We start from the raw sequence: 20,603 nt of genomic DNA, 5'->3' as shown, positions 1-20,603 counted from the left end.
AGAATCTGCGCCAAAAAAGGAACTCTTCCATTACGCAGCCTTACTATTGAACCCCCTGGCCACTTTCGAATATTCTCGATTTTAAACTACTGTACATATCACGCACACTGTCACCGAGCACTTATTATTCACTGTGTCACTTGTATTATTACACTATTGCTTGACGGCCTTTCATGAAATACTGAAGCATACATATATGAATGACGTAATTGATATATAAAGAATTGACATATGAACTGTCTTGTTTACTGCTATACCTGCAGCTCGGGACTAGGAGTGCTGCTCTTATGGTGACCCAGTTGACGGAGCTGGAATTTTGGCTCTCACAGTGACGTCTGCTGGCAGGCAGTGTTGCTTTTACAGTGGCACTTGTTGGCCGTCATCGCGGTGAAAACGAAAGTGATCGTGATGATGTGCTAAGCACGCGAGGGATGCGCACGCAGCAATGATTGGCGAGGCAGAGCGAGGCGCGCGTGCTTGTGCACGTAACCGCAAGCTGGTGGCTGGCGGGTAGCAGTTTGAAAAGCCCCTTACTAAAGTCGAGCAAGCAGCGCATGCGCTGCTCTAGGCTCGACCTAAAAATTACACTAATAGGCTACACCATCAAAAGTGAAGTTTATGAGGCCCAGGAACAGGAGTGGGACATCTCTGAACAGATCCAACTAGGTACAGCAAGGAAGGACCACATGGGTACATCCCTGGTTGGGAAACTGGACCATCTGAAAGAGAAAACACCTACACCTTTTGGGCAAAACTTATATGGGACCTCAAGCATAGCAACACAAGGAATTTCTGGCACACAGTGAAGTCTTTGAAAAAATCCATCCACGGGAAGTTAGGTTCAAATGTGCCATAATCACACTGGGCTGCTTTTCTAACAGCCCACTTCAACCTTCAAGCAGACATAAATTCCAACCTGCACGAGAACAGATGAGACATCACAGGACCAGATCGCAGACTTGCACCGAATCGGAAGTCAGGCAAGCCAGGGACCATTAAAATCAAGCTTGAAGAGGTGCAGCAACAGATTACTAAGGAGTGGTACACCGGGACTCCAGGGTCAAACAGGATCCCCCAATCAATCTATAAAACCAACTCAGCTAAATGGGCAGAAGCAATGTGGCCACTCTTCAATCACAGTCTAAATGGGGGACCAATCCTACCCAACTGGAGAGGTTCCATCATCTCACCAACCTTCAAAGGAGGGAATAAACTTGACCAAAGAAACTATAGGCTGATAGCCCGGATTGACAATGAGGCAAAATATTACGCTGGAGTCCTACTTTGGCACCTCGGGCACTGTGCCGACTTGAACTCTGTTATCTCCCACAACCAAACGGGGTTCACCAGGAATACAGGGACCATAACACACATAATGGCACTCTTGCTCATATTCGACCATCCTAGACCCTCAAAGCTTTCCCTTTACCTATGTTACTTTGACTTTCAGGCCACTTTCGATCGAGCGGACCAGAATAGGATATGGTCAAAATTGAAGACCTGGCAAATCATACCCTACCTCTTGAGAGCGATAGAAACCCTATATACCAATACTTGGGTAAGGATCAAACTGAGGAATGGAGACAACCTTTCAAGGACCATCCCAACAACCATAGGGCTTAAACAATGATGTGTATTGGCACAGCTGCTATTCAATGTATTCCTTGCTGATCTTCCTCCAATACTTTCTTCACCAACTTGCATGCCCCAAAACTAGGGTCTGCTCAGCTATCTAATGCACTCTATGCCGATGACCTGGTGATACTAAGTAGAACACGAGTCGGGATGCAGCGGCCATTGAAAGCGACAGAGGAGTTTGCTGAGACCAATGGGATGAAATGAAACAGTAAAAAAACTAAAATATTTATATCTGGGAGAAAGGCCTTCAAAGGGGCTTTCGGGGGAGCAGAATAGATGAAACAGACAGCTACAACTATCTTGGCCTCACATTCAACAGCAACGGCTCTTACAAGTCTCACAAAGAGGAGATCAAAAAGAAAAGGATGTCCATTGCAGCACGCCTGGCAGGGCTGTTCAGACACCTAAATGGGCCCTCCTACATCCTGATTCTTGAAACCACCAGAGCAAAAATAGTACCGACCCTAGCCTATGGGTGTGAAGCACTGAGTGGTAGAGACATCTTGGTCCTGGACAAAACCTCAGTTTACATATATAGGTGAATCTTTCATCTCTCCCAAAGCACCTCATAAGCACAAATCAGGCTCAAGTCTGGGCTAATAAAGCAGTCTCATGCAAGAGGAGCAGCTTTTGCCACTCTCTGCTACAAGCTAAAAAACTCGGAGGCCTGGCGGAATTGTGACTGACCTCAGCAAGCCTAACCCAATTCAAAAAGGCAATATCAAAATCATCTAAACTTCCAGCATCGTTAGAGGACATGGTAGCCCTAGCAAAATGCCAACACACCTGGGTTGTATTGAATAGCTATAAATCCCTGAGATCTCAGCTGTACCTAGTGGAAGCTCTAAACCACAAGACAAAAAAACAGTGGGCCCGATTCAAAGAACTAACTTAAGACAAAATCCTAAACTTACTACCATTTTCGTATTCACAGAGGGCACTTACTCATTTTGGTATTCACAGAAGACACTTACTCACTTCGGTATTCACAGAAGTTAGGAGTCCTAACTTTAGGACTCCTAAATGCCTTCTGTGAGTACCGAAAGTCTTAAAATTAGGATTTTTCTCAGTTTAGGAGTCCTAAAGTTAGGACTCCTAACTTTGCTACTACTAAACTGAGAAAAATCCTAAGTTTAAGGCTTTCGGTATTCACAGAAGGTATTTAGGAGTCCTAAAGTTAGGAGTCCTAACTTTACTACTACTAAATTGAGAAAAATCCTAATTTTAAGACTTTCGGTATTCACAGAAGGCATTTAGGAGTCCTAAAGTTAGGAGTCCTAACTATACTACTACTAAACTGAGAAAAATCCTAATTTTAAGACTTTCGGTATTCACAGAAGTCATTTAGGAGTCCTAAAGTTAGGACTCCTAACTTCTGTGAATACCGAAATGAGTAAGTGCCTTCTGTGAATACCAAAATGAGTAAGTGCCTTCTGTGAATACCAAAATGGTAGTAAGTTTAGGATTTTGTCTTAAGTTAGTTCTGTGAATCGGACCCAATTTCTTCTACCATTTCTCAAGCCCTGGATGAGGACAGCAAGAGACACGGCCAGCAGGCTTTGTGGCTTTGCATTCCAAAACCTGATCCACCGCATCTGGCTCTGCGCAACCACCCTAGAATTTGTTGGAAACTTTTGCACCCCCAATGGAAACAGCACTGGGTGCACACCTGCAGGGGAGCTATCCTGACCGTCTTCAACTCATCAGATGCATGCTTCATTGCCAGAACAGTCAAGTACATCCATGGTGTGGAAAAGGCACTCATAAAAGCAGCAAAACATCGCCTGGGGCTAGTATCGCAACATGCTCTAACAACAGACTGATTATCCCTCCCTGACTGAGGAAATAGTCACCTCCTTGGACAGTGTTAATAAAACACCCCTCACCATATTTGCCCTGCCGTTCTCCAAGGCCTTTTTGACTAATTAACTTTACCTCCTTGCCTCCTTATCAATGTACAAAAATGATAAATTACCGTTGATCATCTAAAGTAAATGTCTCTATTGACATTTTAAACAACCAGAATTAATGTACTTTCATAGTTTTTTATTGTAAAGATTTTAAATAATAAAACAATAAACATACTTACTTCACTTAAAAAAAGAGACACCCATCTTGACTGCTGAGCAGCGAAGAAAGAAGCCGCAAGAAGGTGTTTCTCTGTTTTATTGACCTGTAGGTGCTGTGGTTGATGGACTGGAAAGAAAGTGTTTGAAGGGAGTGGGTGCTTAATACTCGGCCGGAGAGTAGTTCGCTGAGTTTTGCTACGCTAAACTCCGTGAAGTTACAAAAAAACTCAGCAAAGTTCCGGCGAGTGGCGGACTGCAGTGTGAAATGCAGTTTTGCTGGTATTCCTGCCACTCGGGTAGAAATTCTACCCGAGCGGCAGCTCGCGCTCGCAAACTTACAGTTTGCGATCGCGAACTTACCGCTGCACAACGTGAAGCGGAGTTTTCTGCACTTCGTGAGCTCGGCAGAGTGCGGAGTGCAGAAAACTCCACAAACTCCGCGGACGGAGCGAAGTTCACCACCGAGGCCTACTTAATACTCATGGGTATGTAGTTTTGTTTATAAATGTTTTGAGTGGCTGCTGAGGTTTTGGCAGTAAAGAAAGAGAAGCCTAATCGGAGCCTCAGGTCCTAAAATAGAATCTGGTGAAGCATGAGTAGTGCATCTAAAAGGGAGATGGTATCTCAACAAGGCTGTAGGAAAGGAAGAATGAACACATGCGAGAGATGCGACATCGCAGGAGAAGGGAGAGCAGCAAGGGAACTGCCAAGTACCTGAGAGGAGTGGCCCGGTGAGAGAAGGGAGAGCAGAGGGAAGGAACTGCAGAGCATGCATGAGAGTCGCCCAGTGGGAGAATGGACAGCAGCAAAGACTGTAGGAAGAAACGCAACGGGTGCACTTGAGAGGAGCAGCTTGGTGAGGCAACTAGAAGAAAGGGAATGGGTAGGGGACTGTGCAGCACACACTGTCTGACTCCTTAACTTGGTGTGTAACAAGAAGAAGAGGAACTAGTCAAGTCAAGTCAAGAAAGCTTTATTCGATTTTCAGATCAAAATCATAAAAGCATACATTAGGAAATACAGTAAAAATTAGATGCAAATAAAAGCAGTTAAAAAATGGTTAAAAACAATCAAAGACAATCAGAGCTGTCATACCAGTCAAAAATATTATCAATATAAAGGATCATAAAGTGCATTTTAGGGTGATTGCATTGAATTCCGAAACTTGATGGCCAGTTTTAGGAAGCTAGTTACTGCAGAGATGATAAGTTCGTTTTCTAGCTGTAATAACCTAATCATGGCTGGTCTACAAGTGCGGATGCCCCAAGCCTTTAAAATTGGTTTCAGGAAAGCCCCCCCTAGGCAACTGATAAAATTTGCAAAATAAAACACAATGGATATTTGATTGAGCAGAGATATCATCACAGGGACATGGTAAAATTTCATTTGACCAAATATTACAGACAGGGAAAGTAATCATACGAAAAAAAATACCAAATCTGAGACGGGTCAATAACATTCGAGCATAACAATTTGGCTGGATCGACAAGTACCCTTGAAGCCCTTCATATACAGTTACTTGTTGGAAGTCAGTGACTGTGTTTTTAATTTTTTCCAGATTCCATCTGTTATTTGTTAGATGGTTGAGAGCCAACTCTCTTAACGACTTTCTGGACACCATTTCCATACTTGATGGCCTCGCAAAAAACTCGGGGTGTCCAAGGTCCGTTAACATGTTTTTTACGTAGGTGAGCCATTTAATGTTGCTTATTCCATCAAGTTTAAGACAATCTGTAATTAAGTCTCTGTTTAGTGAGGTCTCAGGGGTAACACAAATTTTATGCCATAATAGTATAGGCGCAATTTTAATAACGTCTGAAATGTACAATAGACCCAGCTCAATATGTATAAAATAAGTTGCTGTTGATTTAGAAACTCCTAATAAATAGCGTAGAAACTGATTTTCTGTTTTTTGTATCAGTTGTGGGTTTTCAATGCCCCAGAGGCCAGCTCCATAAGTGGCAGTGGAGATGCATTTAGCTTTATAAATTGCAATCAACTCTTTCACAGGTCTTCCACCTAGTTTGGCCGCAAAAATTTTCAGGGCGCCTATTGCTCGAGTGAAGGCTAGATGTCTGGCATTAATAGCTGCGTGCCAGTTTCCCTTCCTGTCGAAATTTATTCCAAGGTAGGAAAATTGATCTGTGGTCTCGATCCTCTTGTCATCTAAAAAGATTGAACAAGGCGCTTTCTTTGTTCCGGGACCGCAGGCCATCGTGTATGTTTTTGAGTTATTAATTTTTAGCCCTCTTTCTCTCAAGAAGAGGAACTACTTTGTGGATCCACAAAATGTGGACTGATGCAATTCCAAGGACAGCTCTGTAAGCCAATGGTTGAAGCCAGCTACACCACAGTAGCCCATGGTGGAAAGGGGCTGTCCAAGAGACCCTTTCTGTATTTGTATGTATGTACATGTTGTGTGTTGTGTAATGTCTATCTGCAAAACCTTACCACCTGTACCCCCTGATTATTCCCCAACATCCAGTAACATATTGGGTTTTGATCACCATAGCTCAGAAAGGAAAATATATTCTCAATATCCCAAGTCACTCATTTAAATAGAATGTGATTCACTGATGGATAGTTGTTAAAGTCTCTAGGGTCTGACTGGCTACCAATGAGTGGTTCATGGTATTCTGCATCTTAACTAGCAGCTTGAAAGAGGTTTGATCCCTGTGATCTGATTAACTGTTAGAGAGTGGATCAGCATTTCTGAGATGTGATTGGCTGCTGGAGCATAGTTCAGAAAATCGTTGATCTGATTGGCTACTGGAGATTTGTTCATAAGTTGTAATGTGTGATTTGATTTGCATCTATTCATCAGTTTCGGGGTGACATTTACTGATTCCAATCTTTCTTTCCTCTTAGTCGTCGTGTCTTCCGGCTGCACCAACGCCGCAAACTGCCAGAAATTTAAGCTCAGTGTACCAAGAACCATCTGCTGCACCCGGGATTTCTGCAATTGAATGAGCAGTCAATGCCCCCCTCACAGGAGATTCAAGGCACAACTTTACAGCATGAAGCCTGAGAGAGCCCGTACCCTTTCATAGGCATGACTGGGCACTGGGAGTGGGAGGGGGGCATAGAGTGAGTAACTGTGTGTCGGGCTCACCTTGAATAGTCTTGTGTTAAGTGGTACAGTGGGCTCCTGTATGTGAAGAGCACCCTAAACCCCAATTTGTATTGTGTTCACATCCACTGGGGATGCCTGTGATCTCTGCTGAATTTTGGATTCCAGAATGCTGCCCAACTCTTAAGACAAAAGCAACTGATTTCATCTGATGTTACTAACTCCCTTATGATTGCAAGCATTTTACGTAGGGCTTATACTAGGTTTCTGGATGTGGAAATAAAGTCCTGAAAATATTTACTTTGGTTCAATGTTTTTCAGTTTGATTGATTTTCAGGAGAGTCTAGAGCTACAGATGAACACAACATAAGCAATGTATAACACCCCACGCCATATGCTCCTTGGAACCAAGTTGGTCCAAAATACACATGTACCAGTGCAATTCATCATTATCTTCTGCAAATTCCTTTTATAACACTACACCTAGAAAAGAACAATTTTCTTTTAGCTGCACTAATAGCATGTTACAACAACCCCTACCCTTTGGCTAGATCTCTTTTTCCCGAAGTGCCCCCTACATTGCATATGCTCACATTTATTCTGTCCTCCTCTAGGCACTAAATCCCTTCTGTATGACAAAGGAAAACTGACATCAAAAATGAAGGTGATAACATTTTTAGAACATGCTAGTTGAGCAATAACACCATATTCAACAGCCTCACATTCTTCACCATATCCGTATTCCCCTAACTATGAGAATCCCAATCCACTTTCTTCAGTTGCCACCCCTATTCTAAATCAGTATGTACCAGCCCCAAATTTAATTCTTGCAACATCCTTCTCATGACTCTCAGCAACTGATAATGTGTCACCAGCTGCCCTATCCCATGCTTAAAAAGTCACTTCATCTTTGTCCTTCCAGACCAAGAATGTCCTCAACAATTGACAAAGGTCCTCTTACCACTGACTCTTGCAACCCCACGTCCTTATCCTTTCAGACTTGATCAGTCTTGGATTGCCTCAAATGTATCACAGTATTATTCTCCATGCTAACCACAACTCTCATCTGCACAACATGCTGTCCAATGCTCCCAACACCTCAGATATCCTAAAAGCCCTGAAAACATCCATACTGTATCTAAGCTAAACATAGCTTCTAACTAACCTGTTCTGGAACTTCCAAATTATCACAGCTATTGGCCTGTTTAATTTACCCACCACTTCTCTACCGAGCCCTTGCCTCCAATAAAAGGGGCTACATCTCACCGGCATATCATAAAATGCCACCCCAACCATGACAAACTCCACTACCTAAATTCAATGGTTCTGTACATTCACCCACAGCCTCATACCCTCCCTACCATATCTGAAAGACATGCAGGTAATTCTCTCAAGAAGTTGACAATGGCGAACTCGACTCTCATGAAAGGCATTATTGGACACAACTTTGATCTATTCACGCCAGTGGCGTTGCTAGACCATTGTTTGCCCGTGGTGACCCTGGCGTTTGCTTGTAAGAGCGGGGGGCAGGCTCGTGATTCTCATGCGTAGCCCGGCTCGCAAAGGCTGCAGGTATGGGGGGCTGACCACCACCCACAAACTCGTGTCGCCAGGGGTGGTCTGCCCCATGCCCCACCCTTGCTACGTGCTACATCACTGATTCATGCGATCAATAGCTGATCATAGATCCATGATCAATAGCTGATCATAGATCCATGAAGGTCAGCTGAATAGATCCTTGTTTGACAATAGTTTATATATTAGTTAAAACAAGCAAATTGAGCCACTGTTCAATTGTATCCAGGACTGTATGAATCAATATTGCATATCTGAAATAATACAGTTCTTGTGAGTCCACTGCAACAATCTGTTCAAATGGACTCTACCCTCTGCCTGCTTGTAACTTGTCCAAAGCTTCTATCCTCACCACCAGTGGTTTTCGTCTGTTACTCTACATGCCCTGACCTCTGCCATATAGTGGAGTTTTTTTTTTAAGCAAACAACAGTCCACGATGGGTCTGAATAGAAGAATCAAACCGTCTTAGGCTTAACACGGTTTTGCTGGAATGATAATATTCTGACTGAAGAACAAAGTAAATCAAAAGAAACTAAAATGGCATTCGATCAGCCTTATTGTCTAAACAACAAAACATCTCCTTGGTGCTTAGTGCCAGAAAGAATCACAAAAATGTTTCAGAGTTTACAAAATTCCATCTTATTCGGAGACCATTGTATTTAATGGATTCAACCCCTAGGTATATAGTGGTGGGATTCACTTTAGAGTTATTTAAGGAAAGTAAATCAAAAAAGGGTCAGGATAACTAAAATAATTCCAAAGTATAGTAGAAACAGCAACTGAGCTTGTTGCATCCTTGGACATGAGTAAACAGTTGATTGTGCTATGAGATCCTTTGCCTGTAAAGGTAGGAGTACATTGAATGTCATTTGTATGACATGTCCTTGAAGGACATTTATCAAGTTCTACAAATACATCAGGAATCAGGACATTGAGAGCCTCACCTTTGATATCAGGCCTGAAATGCAATAGTCACCTTCTTCTGAAGTTGAAACTCAAGAAAAGAACTTTGACCTGAATAGCACACAAAGGAGAATTAAAACCTCCCACAGCGAAAATGAAAGGAGGATAATACTGAGAACTCTTAAAGTTCTCGAAAAAACCAAACAACTTCTTCGTATTATCATAATGGGAATAGACCAACAACATTTTCTGTGTATTTCTGCTGTTTATTAATACGTCCTGTAAGTAGGGTAAGTCACTGACCAGAGATTTAACCTTCCAAGTCAGTGCAATGGTTATTAAAATCAGACGTCCCCCTTTTGCCCTCCCAGAGGGGTGGGTATGGCAAAAAAAGAGAAACCATCAAAAAGAAGAGAACCCATCACAAAGAAGAGAACCCATCACAAAAAGAGAACCCATCAAAAATAAGAGAAAGCATCAAAAAGAAGAGAAATCATCAAAAATAAGAGAACCCATCAAAAATAATAGAGCCCTTCAAAAAGAGAACCCATAAAAAAGAAGAAAACCCATCAAAAAGAAGAGAAACCCTCAAAAAAAGAAACCCATTAAAAAGAAGAGAAACCATCAAAGTGAAAAAATTATAAAGCTCATGTGTCTTGTCCTAACAAGACATCAAATTCTTTTATAAAAGAGACTCAATCCTGGCTGTCATACTGAACTGGACTGAAGGCCTGCCTCATTCCAGGAACGAACATTTAAATTATCTGAAGAGACTAAGGCCCTAATTACGAGTTGGTCGGAATTTTCTCACCTCTGTGTAAATCCCTGATTGCACGGGTATCAGAAACCCGAGATGGCTTGTAATTATCAGGTAAGTTAATTATCTCACCCTTTGTTACATTTCAGGAGGTTAAGCCTGCAAGAGTGTAACAGGGAAAAAAGTACAGTATTTATCATTCCATATAGGTTTTGTAGCCTAAGCACCAAAATCTGCATGCTTTTCCCCAAATACCCGTAAAAGGTACTAATTATTAAACCCGATAAATAACGTACCACAGGATATCATTATTTATCAGATAAGGTAAATATTAGCTACATTCTGACAAAATCAGAATGATTGCCTAAAGTGTCTAAACTATCAACTGGTTCAAGAACAACATCTGTATCGGAGATGCCAGTGACAGGATTGCCAGAAGAAAGTCTGTTGCTGCTAGTCAATGAACCCAAGGGCACAAATTTGTTGAAAGTAGAGTTGGGGTAATGATTAGGAAAGGACGGCCTAGATTCCCTCCCAGTGACCATAGTGGCAATAGTAGAATTATGAAAAGAGAAGGGTTATTAAAAAAAATAGAAGAGAAAGCACTTTGATTCTGTGACAAGGAGGCTGAATGCAAGTAAGTTTTGAAATTAAATTTCCCGCCAAATTTACCATAATGTAATCACCAAACCAGGATTTCATGCCATTCTCATTCAAAAAAACAAGTCTAACCATGTTAATTGAGACATAAATTGGACAACCACCTCTTATCTAAAGGCTGACCCAGTTAACTATCTTAATTTTTAATTATGTAAAGTTTTCTGTTGCATTGAATACCAAAGGCAGTGCATCCGCCAAACCAATGAAAAAGGGGTGAGCTTCAGAGAGAAGTTGTAAAAGGGGCAGGTACTTCAAGCTCTTGTCACCGATTGACCATAGTGGTCATCAGACTATTATTTTGAAGATATATTACAATCAAAGTGATCATTAGTTAGTACAACCACAAGGTCAACAGAGGCATGCTGCTAAGTAAATATGAGGTACTACGCACAAATAAGGGACCAATTACAAGACTCAGTAGAAGTACCTCATGTGAAAAATTGTTTAGCAGTCACTGGCTGAGCTACTAAATTGGGAGGAATCTTTTCAGTGACGGTGAGTCTAGACACAACGTTCTCGAAGACCAGGAATTGTCAACCACAGTCAACTTAGGGTGTGTATTTACTCCCTTAGGTCATATGACACAACAACCCATACTAGAGGACTGTTGGTCACAAATATTAAAATTACTCAAAATATCCTTTTGTTAGCAGTGGGAGACAGACATTGTGTCTCTTAGAGGAGGATCATGAACTTCAGCTTCGACAGTCAAAGGTTTTCTTAAAATACACATTACCCTCCCTCCACAGTTGTCCTTCACTTTCTGGCCCTCCCTCCCCCTCACACACTAACTAACTGCTTTCTTCCAGCTCTACTATCTTCGATCTGATGTTTGAATTAGGTCTTTCTAGTTAATTTACCCCTTTTAAATAAAAAAAAAACACTGTCTCAAATTTTCAAATTACCTTGTCTCATCTCAATGTACTAAAGTTATATTGTAATTCTGTATTACCAAAAGCTGTAAAGTGCTCTGATACTCTTGGGTCCAGCCAGCGCTAAATAAAACCTTTTACATAAATAAATAAATAAATAAAATCTTTTGTTACAGTGGTCAGGGCAGTCTCCCTGGTAGTAATATTACCACGGTCAGTACAACCAGACTGGGCACAGCACAATGAGAAACACCCAGGAAAAGATTTACAAAGATTTTGCATTGCGTTTGTGCTACTTCTATAACACAAAACTGGTGCAAAATCCTTTTCAGTATTTATGAACAAACGTAATTTGGTATTTGCGTTGGTTTGTAAGGAAAAGTAACACAAAGCGCTGCTTTGCATTACTCTGTGAGAAGGGGGCGTCCCATGGGTGGTACATTAGCGTTACTGTGTGACCATCCATGGTTTTTGATTCGAAACCCTATCTACTAACAACAGAAGACAGGATTTTGTAACAAAAATTAACACCACTTGAAAGCAGGCGTTAAAAAGATGAAATACTTTTATTTCTCCTTACTATCCCCCCTTTGCCTGCGTGCTGCAATGTACTGTATACATCTAATGTGGGAAATGTTTTAAAATCAGTCTAAATATAGTATTTTGTACCAGAAGGGTACCCTTCCAGTACAAAATCTATGCTAGATTCATGTAGGCACCTTTGCACTGCGGCGCAAAGGTGCATGCAAGGCACTCAAATGTCTGATTGTGAGCCGGCGCTAGGGAGAGGGGAGGAGAGTGCCATATCTCGGTTGATATGGTGCTTTTCTGCTCTATCCCTGTCACTCAATGCATCTGTTCCATTACGTCCATCTCATCAATTTCATTGTTTAAGATGCCAATGGCACTGATTAAGAAATTAACTATTGTAGATTTTGGAAGGTGTTCTTTATTAGCAGAAACAGCAGCCAGGGTTTCTCCTTTAACTATGTAGGAAAAGGATGTGAATCAGAGTGCAAGGAGAAAGGGCTCCACCTCTGTCAGCTATTGAAGGACACAGACAGGCCCTGTTTTGACCGGGGACCTCCTGTGCTTATCCTGCACAGTGGGAATGAAGAAAAGACTATTTAGAGCTGGTGAGAATCCTCCTTTTATTCCCCCCTCTGTGAAGGCTTCAGGTGCAGCCTGAGAAATGTAGCTTCTTCCCTCTCAAACAATGAAATGGGCAGATGAGCAGTCTGTGGTCCCGCACAGAGGGAGTGAAGAATGCACCATGTAGAGTTGCTGAGTGTTCCTAACCTCTATGTGAAGTATCAGGTGCAGCCTGTGAGTGTAGTTTCCTCACTCACATGCAAGAAAACGGGCAGGCGAGCAGTCTGATGTTGTTGGGATAGAAAAGTCCTCTGCATGGTAAAAGATGTGTACCACTGCCCTGAGTGCCGAACTGTAGTGTTGTCTGGCTTCCTAATGCTGGTTTTTGTTGTCATAGGCAAACACGGATCATGCGTATGCACCATGACATAGGCCTGTCTCACAGATTACGGTCTTGTAGGACCGCAAGGGGTCCCATACAAAAATAACCTGGTTAGACAGAACACTTTTAGTCTTTACACCTTATGTTGAGAGGGTATTATATACCCCTAGGTATGGCTATGCTAAATTCTCTAGTCAAGCTCCACCTCGAAGTGTTCGTCGTTTAAAAATTATCAGCCATCCACAGCTAATCTCACACCCACCAAAGAAAAAATGTGAGAGAAGTCAGAAAGTGCCTCCTGTAAGCACCATCCATGGAGCTACTGGTGGGTATTCACCAGATTGCTCATTCTGTCATCATCGGCAACTTTCTTGAAAGAACGAAAAAATGTGAGACCTAACTCTTAGGCTCATGTGAAGTGGTGAAAAAATAAAAATAATGTGTAAATGATGACATCCTCTAGCAAACATCTAAGCCTCGTAGTGTGAAAAAAGAGTGAATAAATCTCCTAATTAAAAGTGAGTTGTGAATAAGTATTCCACACAGTCTTTATTTTCATAGTGTCCACACTCGGTTAAAAGAAACTGCATGTTTAGATCATTTTAACTTGAATGGCCGACATGTTTCATTGCCCAAACAGTTTTTGCCAATTTCATCAGGGCACGGGGACGTATCTCCACCTCACTGATGGTTTGAATCTGTAGTGGTTAATAAAAATAATGCAACAAAGAGTGATAGTGCCAGAGACAAAGTAAAACAGAAATTATAAACAGTTATCATGTGTTGACACTTTCAAATTACGACACATCTCATATTTTGTGTCTTCCCAGAGTGACATATTTACCGGGTGGTTGCCAGGTGGACTCCTACCAGCAACTCAACCGGGGGGGCTAAAACTTGGCCTCCCCTGCAGGGTACAGTGCAGCAAACAACAACGTGTCTGTAAAGGGACACAAACACTAATTCACGGTGCCGATCATGATAATGTAATGGTAAAAAATCTCATTGCACCTCCAACATCGTCTAGTTGGTAAGGTATAGAGGTATACTCAAAGTTACACGCCATTCAGATTTTAAAAAAAAGAAATTGTAAGCTTTTTAAGAGAAACAAGCATTGGCATAGCCAATAGGTCTCTCCTTTGGGACCTTATAAGTATTTAGTTATGCAGCACAATATCCTTACTGCAACAACATTAACTGTTGCATGGCTGAACACTTATAAGGTCCCAAAGGCGAGACCTTTTGGCTATGCCAATGCTTGTTTCAATTAATTTTTGCTGCTGTGTAGAAAGGGATTCACATACCATAACATAAACGTAAAATAACATAACATAACGTGTATACTTTCACTAAACAAACAAACTAATCAGTTGATAAGCTTCTCACTACCTGACTTAAGCAATTTAAAATCTCTGATACACAGTTTGCACAGGGGTAACTTAAACATTTTGATGTTTAAAAAGGCAAAGTAAATTAGTCTGCCCTGCCCATAGTTCACTAGCAGAAAGAAGCATTGGCCAAGACAATAGGTCTTGCTTTTGGTACCTATAGGCTTTTCCAAGGGTTTTTAGCTATGCTGTGCAGCATGGCAGAAGAGGAGAAAGAAAGCATATAATGCAATTGGCTGTGTCATTTTGTAACTGAGTGCACCACACATGCGAACACTTACAAAATTACGTGGATACTTTCATTTTCACTTTGTTTACTAATATGTGTTGGAATCGGTGTATAAAAAAAGTAGCACAAAAGAGATTTTTTGTTTTTGTAAGAGCAGGTGGGGGAAGGCAGCATGGAGGGTGCTGGTGTGAGGAAGCAACACAGAGGGCACATGTGGGGGAAGCAACACAGAGAGGGCAGGAAGGGGCAAAGAGCCACAAGTTGGGCATGGGTGGACGGAAGCAACATGGCTGGAAGCACCACAGAGGGTGCAGGTGGGGGAAGCTGAACGGGGGGTAGGGAAAGGCCAAAGCAACACAGAGGATGGGGGAAGCACACAGGCGAAGAAGGCAAGTGGAGTGTTGGAGGACAGATGTACACAGGTGAGAGAGTGCTACATGGAGCTGGGGGAAGGCAGACAGGTGAGAAAGCAACACGGGGAGAGGAGAAGCACACAAGTCTGAGCACAACACTGACAGCACCAGTGGAGAAGCACACAGACGAGAGAGAGAGAGCACCATGGAGTGTGGCAAAGAAGGGAAGAGAAGTGCAGACAAGTGCAGAGGGTAGATAGCAGGAAAACACATGCACTCTCGTTCATGGTGAAGCAAATTCGAAAACTAAGTAAGCAGTGGAAGGACAAAGGTAATGAGGACAAGCTCCAGGGGAGGGACAAACACAAGAAAGGGGAAGGAAAGCCCAGAAAAGCTGATGAATAAAAATCAAGCAAATAAGAGTAACACTAAAGCAAATCAATGGTAAGCAATGGGTGGGCTCTAAGAACAAATTAAGCTAACAAAAGTTATTTTCAGAAACAGGCAGCTAGCACTTTCTGGTAGGCGACACCCAAAAAGAAAAAAAAATAGTGCCTGAATAGTAAGCAGTGGACATACACAAGAACTGAGACTAAGCGTCAGAGGAGGAACAAACACAAGAGGAAGTAAAGCCCACGCAAGCTAACAACTAAGAAGTAAGCATAAAAGAGTGACAATAAAGCCAATCGATGGTAAGCAATGGGCAGGCTCTAGGCCCACTGTGAGCTGAAAATAGGTCTTTTTGGAAAAAGACAGCTTGCACTGTCTGGTAGGTGAAAAAATTCCACATTTTGCCATGGCACAAAACTTTCTGAACATAGCTTAAACTGAGTTTGGAGCAAAACTTCTTTGCACCATTCCTTATCTAGATATCTAAGGGCAACATATGTCAAGTGTCAATAGCTGTGTTTTTTCTTCCTATTCTAGTACTCAAAGTCTGCCATTTATAATGCTTTAAAGGATATAAGACAGGGAGGAGAGTGAAATTAAAACATGCACCACAATACGAAGAAAACCCCTGGGCGGGGCAAAGAGCTCAGTCAGAGCCGACATTAGACAACTTATAGTGCCCATGTGCAGACTTAAAGCTAGTTCAGAGCTACAGCTGAGGTCGTTTTTGAACTAGCAAAAACTGTGCAAAATGAAGTCATAAGTCACTTTTATTGTATGGTTAATAAAAACCTTTACAAACAGTAAAAAGCATAGGAATGTAATCCATTCAGATAAAACCATATGATAAAAACAAAGATTCGGATGGATCTCGCGTGCTAGTAAACCCATTGAGCACTAAGCGAGGTGGACCTTTACGGATAGGTTTAAGCAGCAGGCCTAAGGCACAAAACACGGAATCCAGATCCAGTGCTATGCAGGTCTAAAGAGGTGGATTTAAGGGTAACTGATCTTTGTTAAAAGTGATTAAAACCAGTAGAAAACCCATAAAATAAGACCAGCTTCACGCAAAAGTGTTTCAAACAGTGTGCAAATTTCGCATGTGCAAAAAGTATATGCTCAATTTTTTGCCTCCAGCTTCTGCATTAAATGGAAACTTGCAGGTGCCACAATATTTGGGCTGTATTTAAAGGACCGCAAGTGAGGAAAAGGCCCCAAGGAGGTGGAAGTCTGTGAATGGCGCATTGATCTGAGATCAAAAGCTCCATCGGCCCTTTGAAATGTGGGAAACGGGATCTATGTGCATGGAAGATCCCGATTCTGTTTATGGTTTTCTAAAGGGCACATGTAGGGGGTTGGGAGCCTTCTAGGGCATGAGTCTGTATCCACTGCAACACAGACCAGTGGCAAGGGGGCCGACAGCATTCCCGAGAGAGGAGGGAGGTCTGGCTGCAATGGAGTCACTATTTTTCACTTCCTAATAACCTCCACTGTTATTAGGGAATGAGGGCCGATTAGGGGGGAGAGGTTGCCTAGCTTCACCCACCTCTTTATAAAAGATTTCACAGGGCAGCCCAGGCGATCTCAACACAAAGTAGTCGGTGTTTAGTTCCCCTAGTGCCAAGAAGCCTTCGGCAGATTGAGCGCTTTAGAAATAAAAAATACATCTCAGCTTATGAAAAGACACCAGGACCACACTGCCTATCTTCAGGTGGCTGCGATGTGGCAGAACATACATGTAGCGGACTTTTTCCGAGTGCCACCAACAGTCGACAAGCATGACCTGCCGTCACACCGCGATGGACTTTTCACCAATGAAGCGATGACGCGCTAAAGCATGCGAGGGATGCGCGCACACCAGGACGCACGCTTGATAGCAAGCTGGTGGCCGCTTTGGTACCACTTTGAAAAGCCGCTACTAAGGGGCCGATTCCGATCTGGGTCGGAAGGGCACCGAACGCGATCTGGCTGGAAAAACTACGTGCCGTACGCGTGTTTTCCACCCGACCCTTACAGCTGTACGAGCGAGCAAGTACGATGCGAGCTACATGAAATTCAGCGACCGACTCGTTTCCGGGTCCGAACCGCTCCGTACGTCTCGGTCAGAAGCTAACAGTGGCGTGCAATGGATACAATTAACGACCAAGTCAGTACGATACATGCGTCGGACAACCTGTGCGAGCAGGAGTGTCCGGCTCGCAAATCGTCTGGGTGGTTGCCTTTGTGGGTCCGCGTCGGACCCCTGTCACCCACAGCCCTAGGACTCGGACACAGGGGGAGACCCATGGGTCTCCCCAACACAGGTATGTACGGTGCAGATGGCACCGACGCATACCCACTGTAGGGGGCGCACTTGTCCGCGACATACCCATTCAGTCAATGGGAGCCCATGTACGCGTCGTGCAACCTGCTCCCATTGACTTCTATGGGAGTCCGACTGAACCGAGTCCGACAACATACGACCACATTGTACTCGCTCGGTCGGACTGCAGGACTCCGGCTCGATCGGAAAACACTCCGGATCCGGCTCGGTCGGAGTGCTTTCCGACCCGGATCGGAATCGGTCCCTAAATGTCTCGCCAGAGCAGCGCATGCGCTGGCTCAGGCGAGACCTAAAAAAGAGGACCAAGAATATATGCCCTAGCATGTTATCCAAATCACCCGCTAGTTGTAGTGAGACTAAACGTCTTGCATTGCCGTCCACAAGATGTTTAAAGGCTGCCGCCTATGATCAGAAGGCTCCCCACTTACCACTGCGATGGCAGTCTGCGTTCTGATGCTCCACAGGCACCGAGGACTCGGGCACCTGTGAAGTGCCAGATGGCGACCCGGAAGTCAGTGGGAGGCCTCTCCCCATCCCCTGGATGAAAAACAGACAGTGTCACGGCTGATTGGTTACCATGGGCATCGGGGAAATGGTTCTCCATATTCAAATGTCACTCCTGTGGTACTTTAAAATTTGGGACCGCGTAGGAGGCAGGGCCCTACCCTGCCTATTCCGGTATCAGCGAACCGCGAATGGCCAATGCAGTATGTACAAGTGCTTTGCATAACGTTTCATCGATAAATGCACTGTGTATACGATATTACACATTGACTTCGTGGGTTCCATCTTGGAGCGGTGGCCATCTTATGGTTGCCCTCACATAGGCTACACATTAAGGACGAGTACAGGCCTTCAGAACACACGTGCCTTCCATTTTGACTTCTCTGTGACCTATGCGATTTGGCTCCTCCGCCCCAGGTCAGTCCGGTCCCACGAGCTCCCCGTCCTACGGCCACCTGTGATTAGCAGCAGGGTTTGACACACCATAAAGCCTTTTCATCCCACACAAGCCTCCGGCTAATCTCTTTCACACCTGACTCTTCCTGCTTTATGGCTTGTTTTACAAACAGGAGGTGCCCGTGTTTATTGGGGTCTGCTGATATCTGATGTGGGATCTGAGCCTCGCTGGGTAAATAATTGTGGGCTGGCTTAACTGGAATGTGGGATGGTCATCATGACTCTGCCTTTTCGTTTGTAATGAATACATATGAATGACCATATCGTAAAACGAGGAATGTGTGCCTGAAGCATGATATTTTGTATATAAGGAGAAGACCGTTTCTGTAAGTTTAAGCAGTCTCTTGAGAACATACATTGTGTTGTACTTTTCGGATACCTGTAATTGGTCTGCAGCCAATAAATACGATCTTTGACTTCACCTAGAAGACTCTGTGTTTCTGTGGGTCTGAAACAGGAAGAACTCGAAGTCTTAGGGTGTGTTCCCCTGCACCGCTGGGTTTTAAAAACCCAGTACTTCAGTTGGCGCCCAACGTCGGGCGATTTCAGCGGTACCAGTCCAAGCCAGAGGTTCGTGAGGAGCTTCGTGTGGAAATTCCGGAGGAAGGCCGCCACTTCATCGACCCCTGCATGTCGACGTGGTCCGAAAGTCTTTTCTGTGACGTTCTCCGCGTCCCGACGGCTACAAAGGACTGCTGCCCTGATTAATCGCCCTGTTTTGGACCCTTGACGATTTGGTAGAGCGAAACAATCGAGAGAGTCTTCTGGTGATGCCACCGATCATCGATATTCAGTTAAGTATAAGTGGAGCGTCTCCCAGTTTGTTTAGTATCCTTCGGGAATTTGGTATCCTTCGGGATCGCTTTGATTTGGAACTTGCAAGTGCCAAAGCCAGAGGACTCGTGTATTCACGAGACTATCGTATTCGATAATCCTTTGAAGTTTGAAACTAGACTAGTGAGCGAAGATGCCTGGTTCTAGTGTATTTGGAAGATTGTTTTGTTTGGGTTGTAGAAGGGATTCCCAATTAGAGGATTCATGTCCGGTTCCTCCAATTGGAACTCCAACTTATGAGCTTTATGTAAAACATGGCGTGGGCCCCATTGCGTATAATGAAGTATGGGTCCGATACACCAGAAAGGACGGTGTTTTAAAATGGCCCCAAAATGGAAGTTTCGATACAGATATCTTAGATAATTTGGAAGTTAAATTGTTTAAAAAGAAAGCCCGGCCGGCGATGTTTGATTCTTTCCGCCTATGGCGAAAGGAAGCCAAACAGAAGGAAATTAAGCTAGCAAAAAGGAATAAGAGAGAAAAAGGTATGTCAATGATGCAAGCAGCTGTGCAATTTAAAGATAATGAGGAGGAACAAATGAATGAGCAGTTACATAGACAGCGCAAACTAGGGATCGATAAATGTTACCCAGTTTTGTCACCCCTTGTACAAGATGAGACAAAAGAGAAAGAAAAGGATTCCCTAATGTCCCATTTGCTAAGTTCGCCACCCCCGTATGCGCAAAATGCCACAGCGCCTCCACAGCTCGTAAATGTGCAGCCTCCAGTTAATGTGCCGCAAGCCTTCCCACAGCTGCCAGCTCCTCCTCAGCTGGCTCCTATCCCTGCAGTGCAGCCCTCTCAAGGGCCGCCAGTTTTGTTACCTGTTGCCCCTGCACTTCCTGCGACTTTGCCTAGTACATCAGCTGCCTCCCCTGGCGCCCTTCCTTACACTACCCAGGTACCTGTATCTGCATCCGCTTTTCTTCCCTCTGTCTTTCCCCCCGTTTTCACCTCAACTTCTCCTTCAGCACGACAACGACTAGCTAATGTAGTTACTAGTTTAATGTCGCCTCTCTTTGGGTCATCTAGTATTACCCCTGGTTTACAACGTAAGCAGTTGCGTAGTCAGCTGCCTAATCCTGAAGAGAAAGAGGTATTAGATCA

General features: G+C 43.5%; 1 protein-coding gene across 6 annotated transcripts in view; it reads left to right on the top strand.

Annotated features, from left to right (window-relative positions):
* Positions 1-7,076, top strand: part of LOC146833305 (uncharacterized) — a 328,801-nt gene extending 321,725 nt beyond the window's left edge. For all 6 annotated transcript variants that reach the window (XR_014960564.1, XM_085601006.1, XM_085601007.1 and 3 more), the window contains one exon: positions 6,576-7,076. Coding sequence is in view for 5 of the 6 variants with exons in the window: in XM_085601006.1 (XP_085457132.1) it covers positions 6,576-6,624 (49 nt within the window). In the remaining variant the exon portion in view is untranslated. The remainder of the gene's footprint in view (positions 1-6,575) is intronic.
* The last annotated feature ends 13,527 nt before the right edge of the window (positions 7,077-20,603 follow it).

The sequence above is a fragment of the Triturus cristatus genome, chromosome 4_2 (genome assembly GCF_964204655.1).
Source record: "Triturus cristatus chromosome 4_2, aTriCri1.1, whole genome shotgun sequence".
Classification (NCBI taxonomy): domain Eukaryota; kingdom Metazoa; phylum Chordata; class Amphibia; order Caudata; family Salamandridae; genus Triturus; species Triturus cristatus.
Note: the sequence above shows the minus strand (reverse complement) of the source record. Positions and strands in the feature narration are given on the sequence as shown.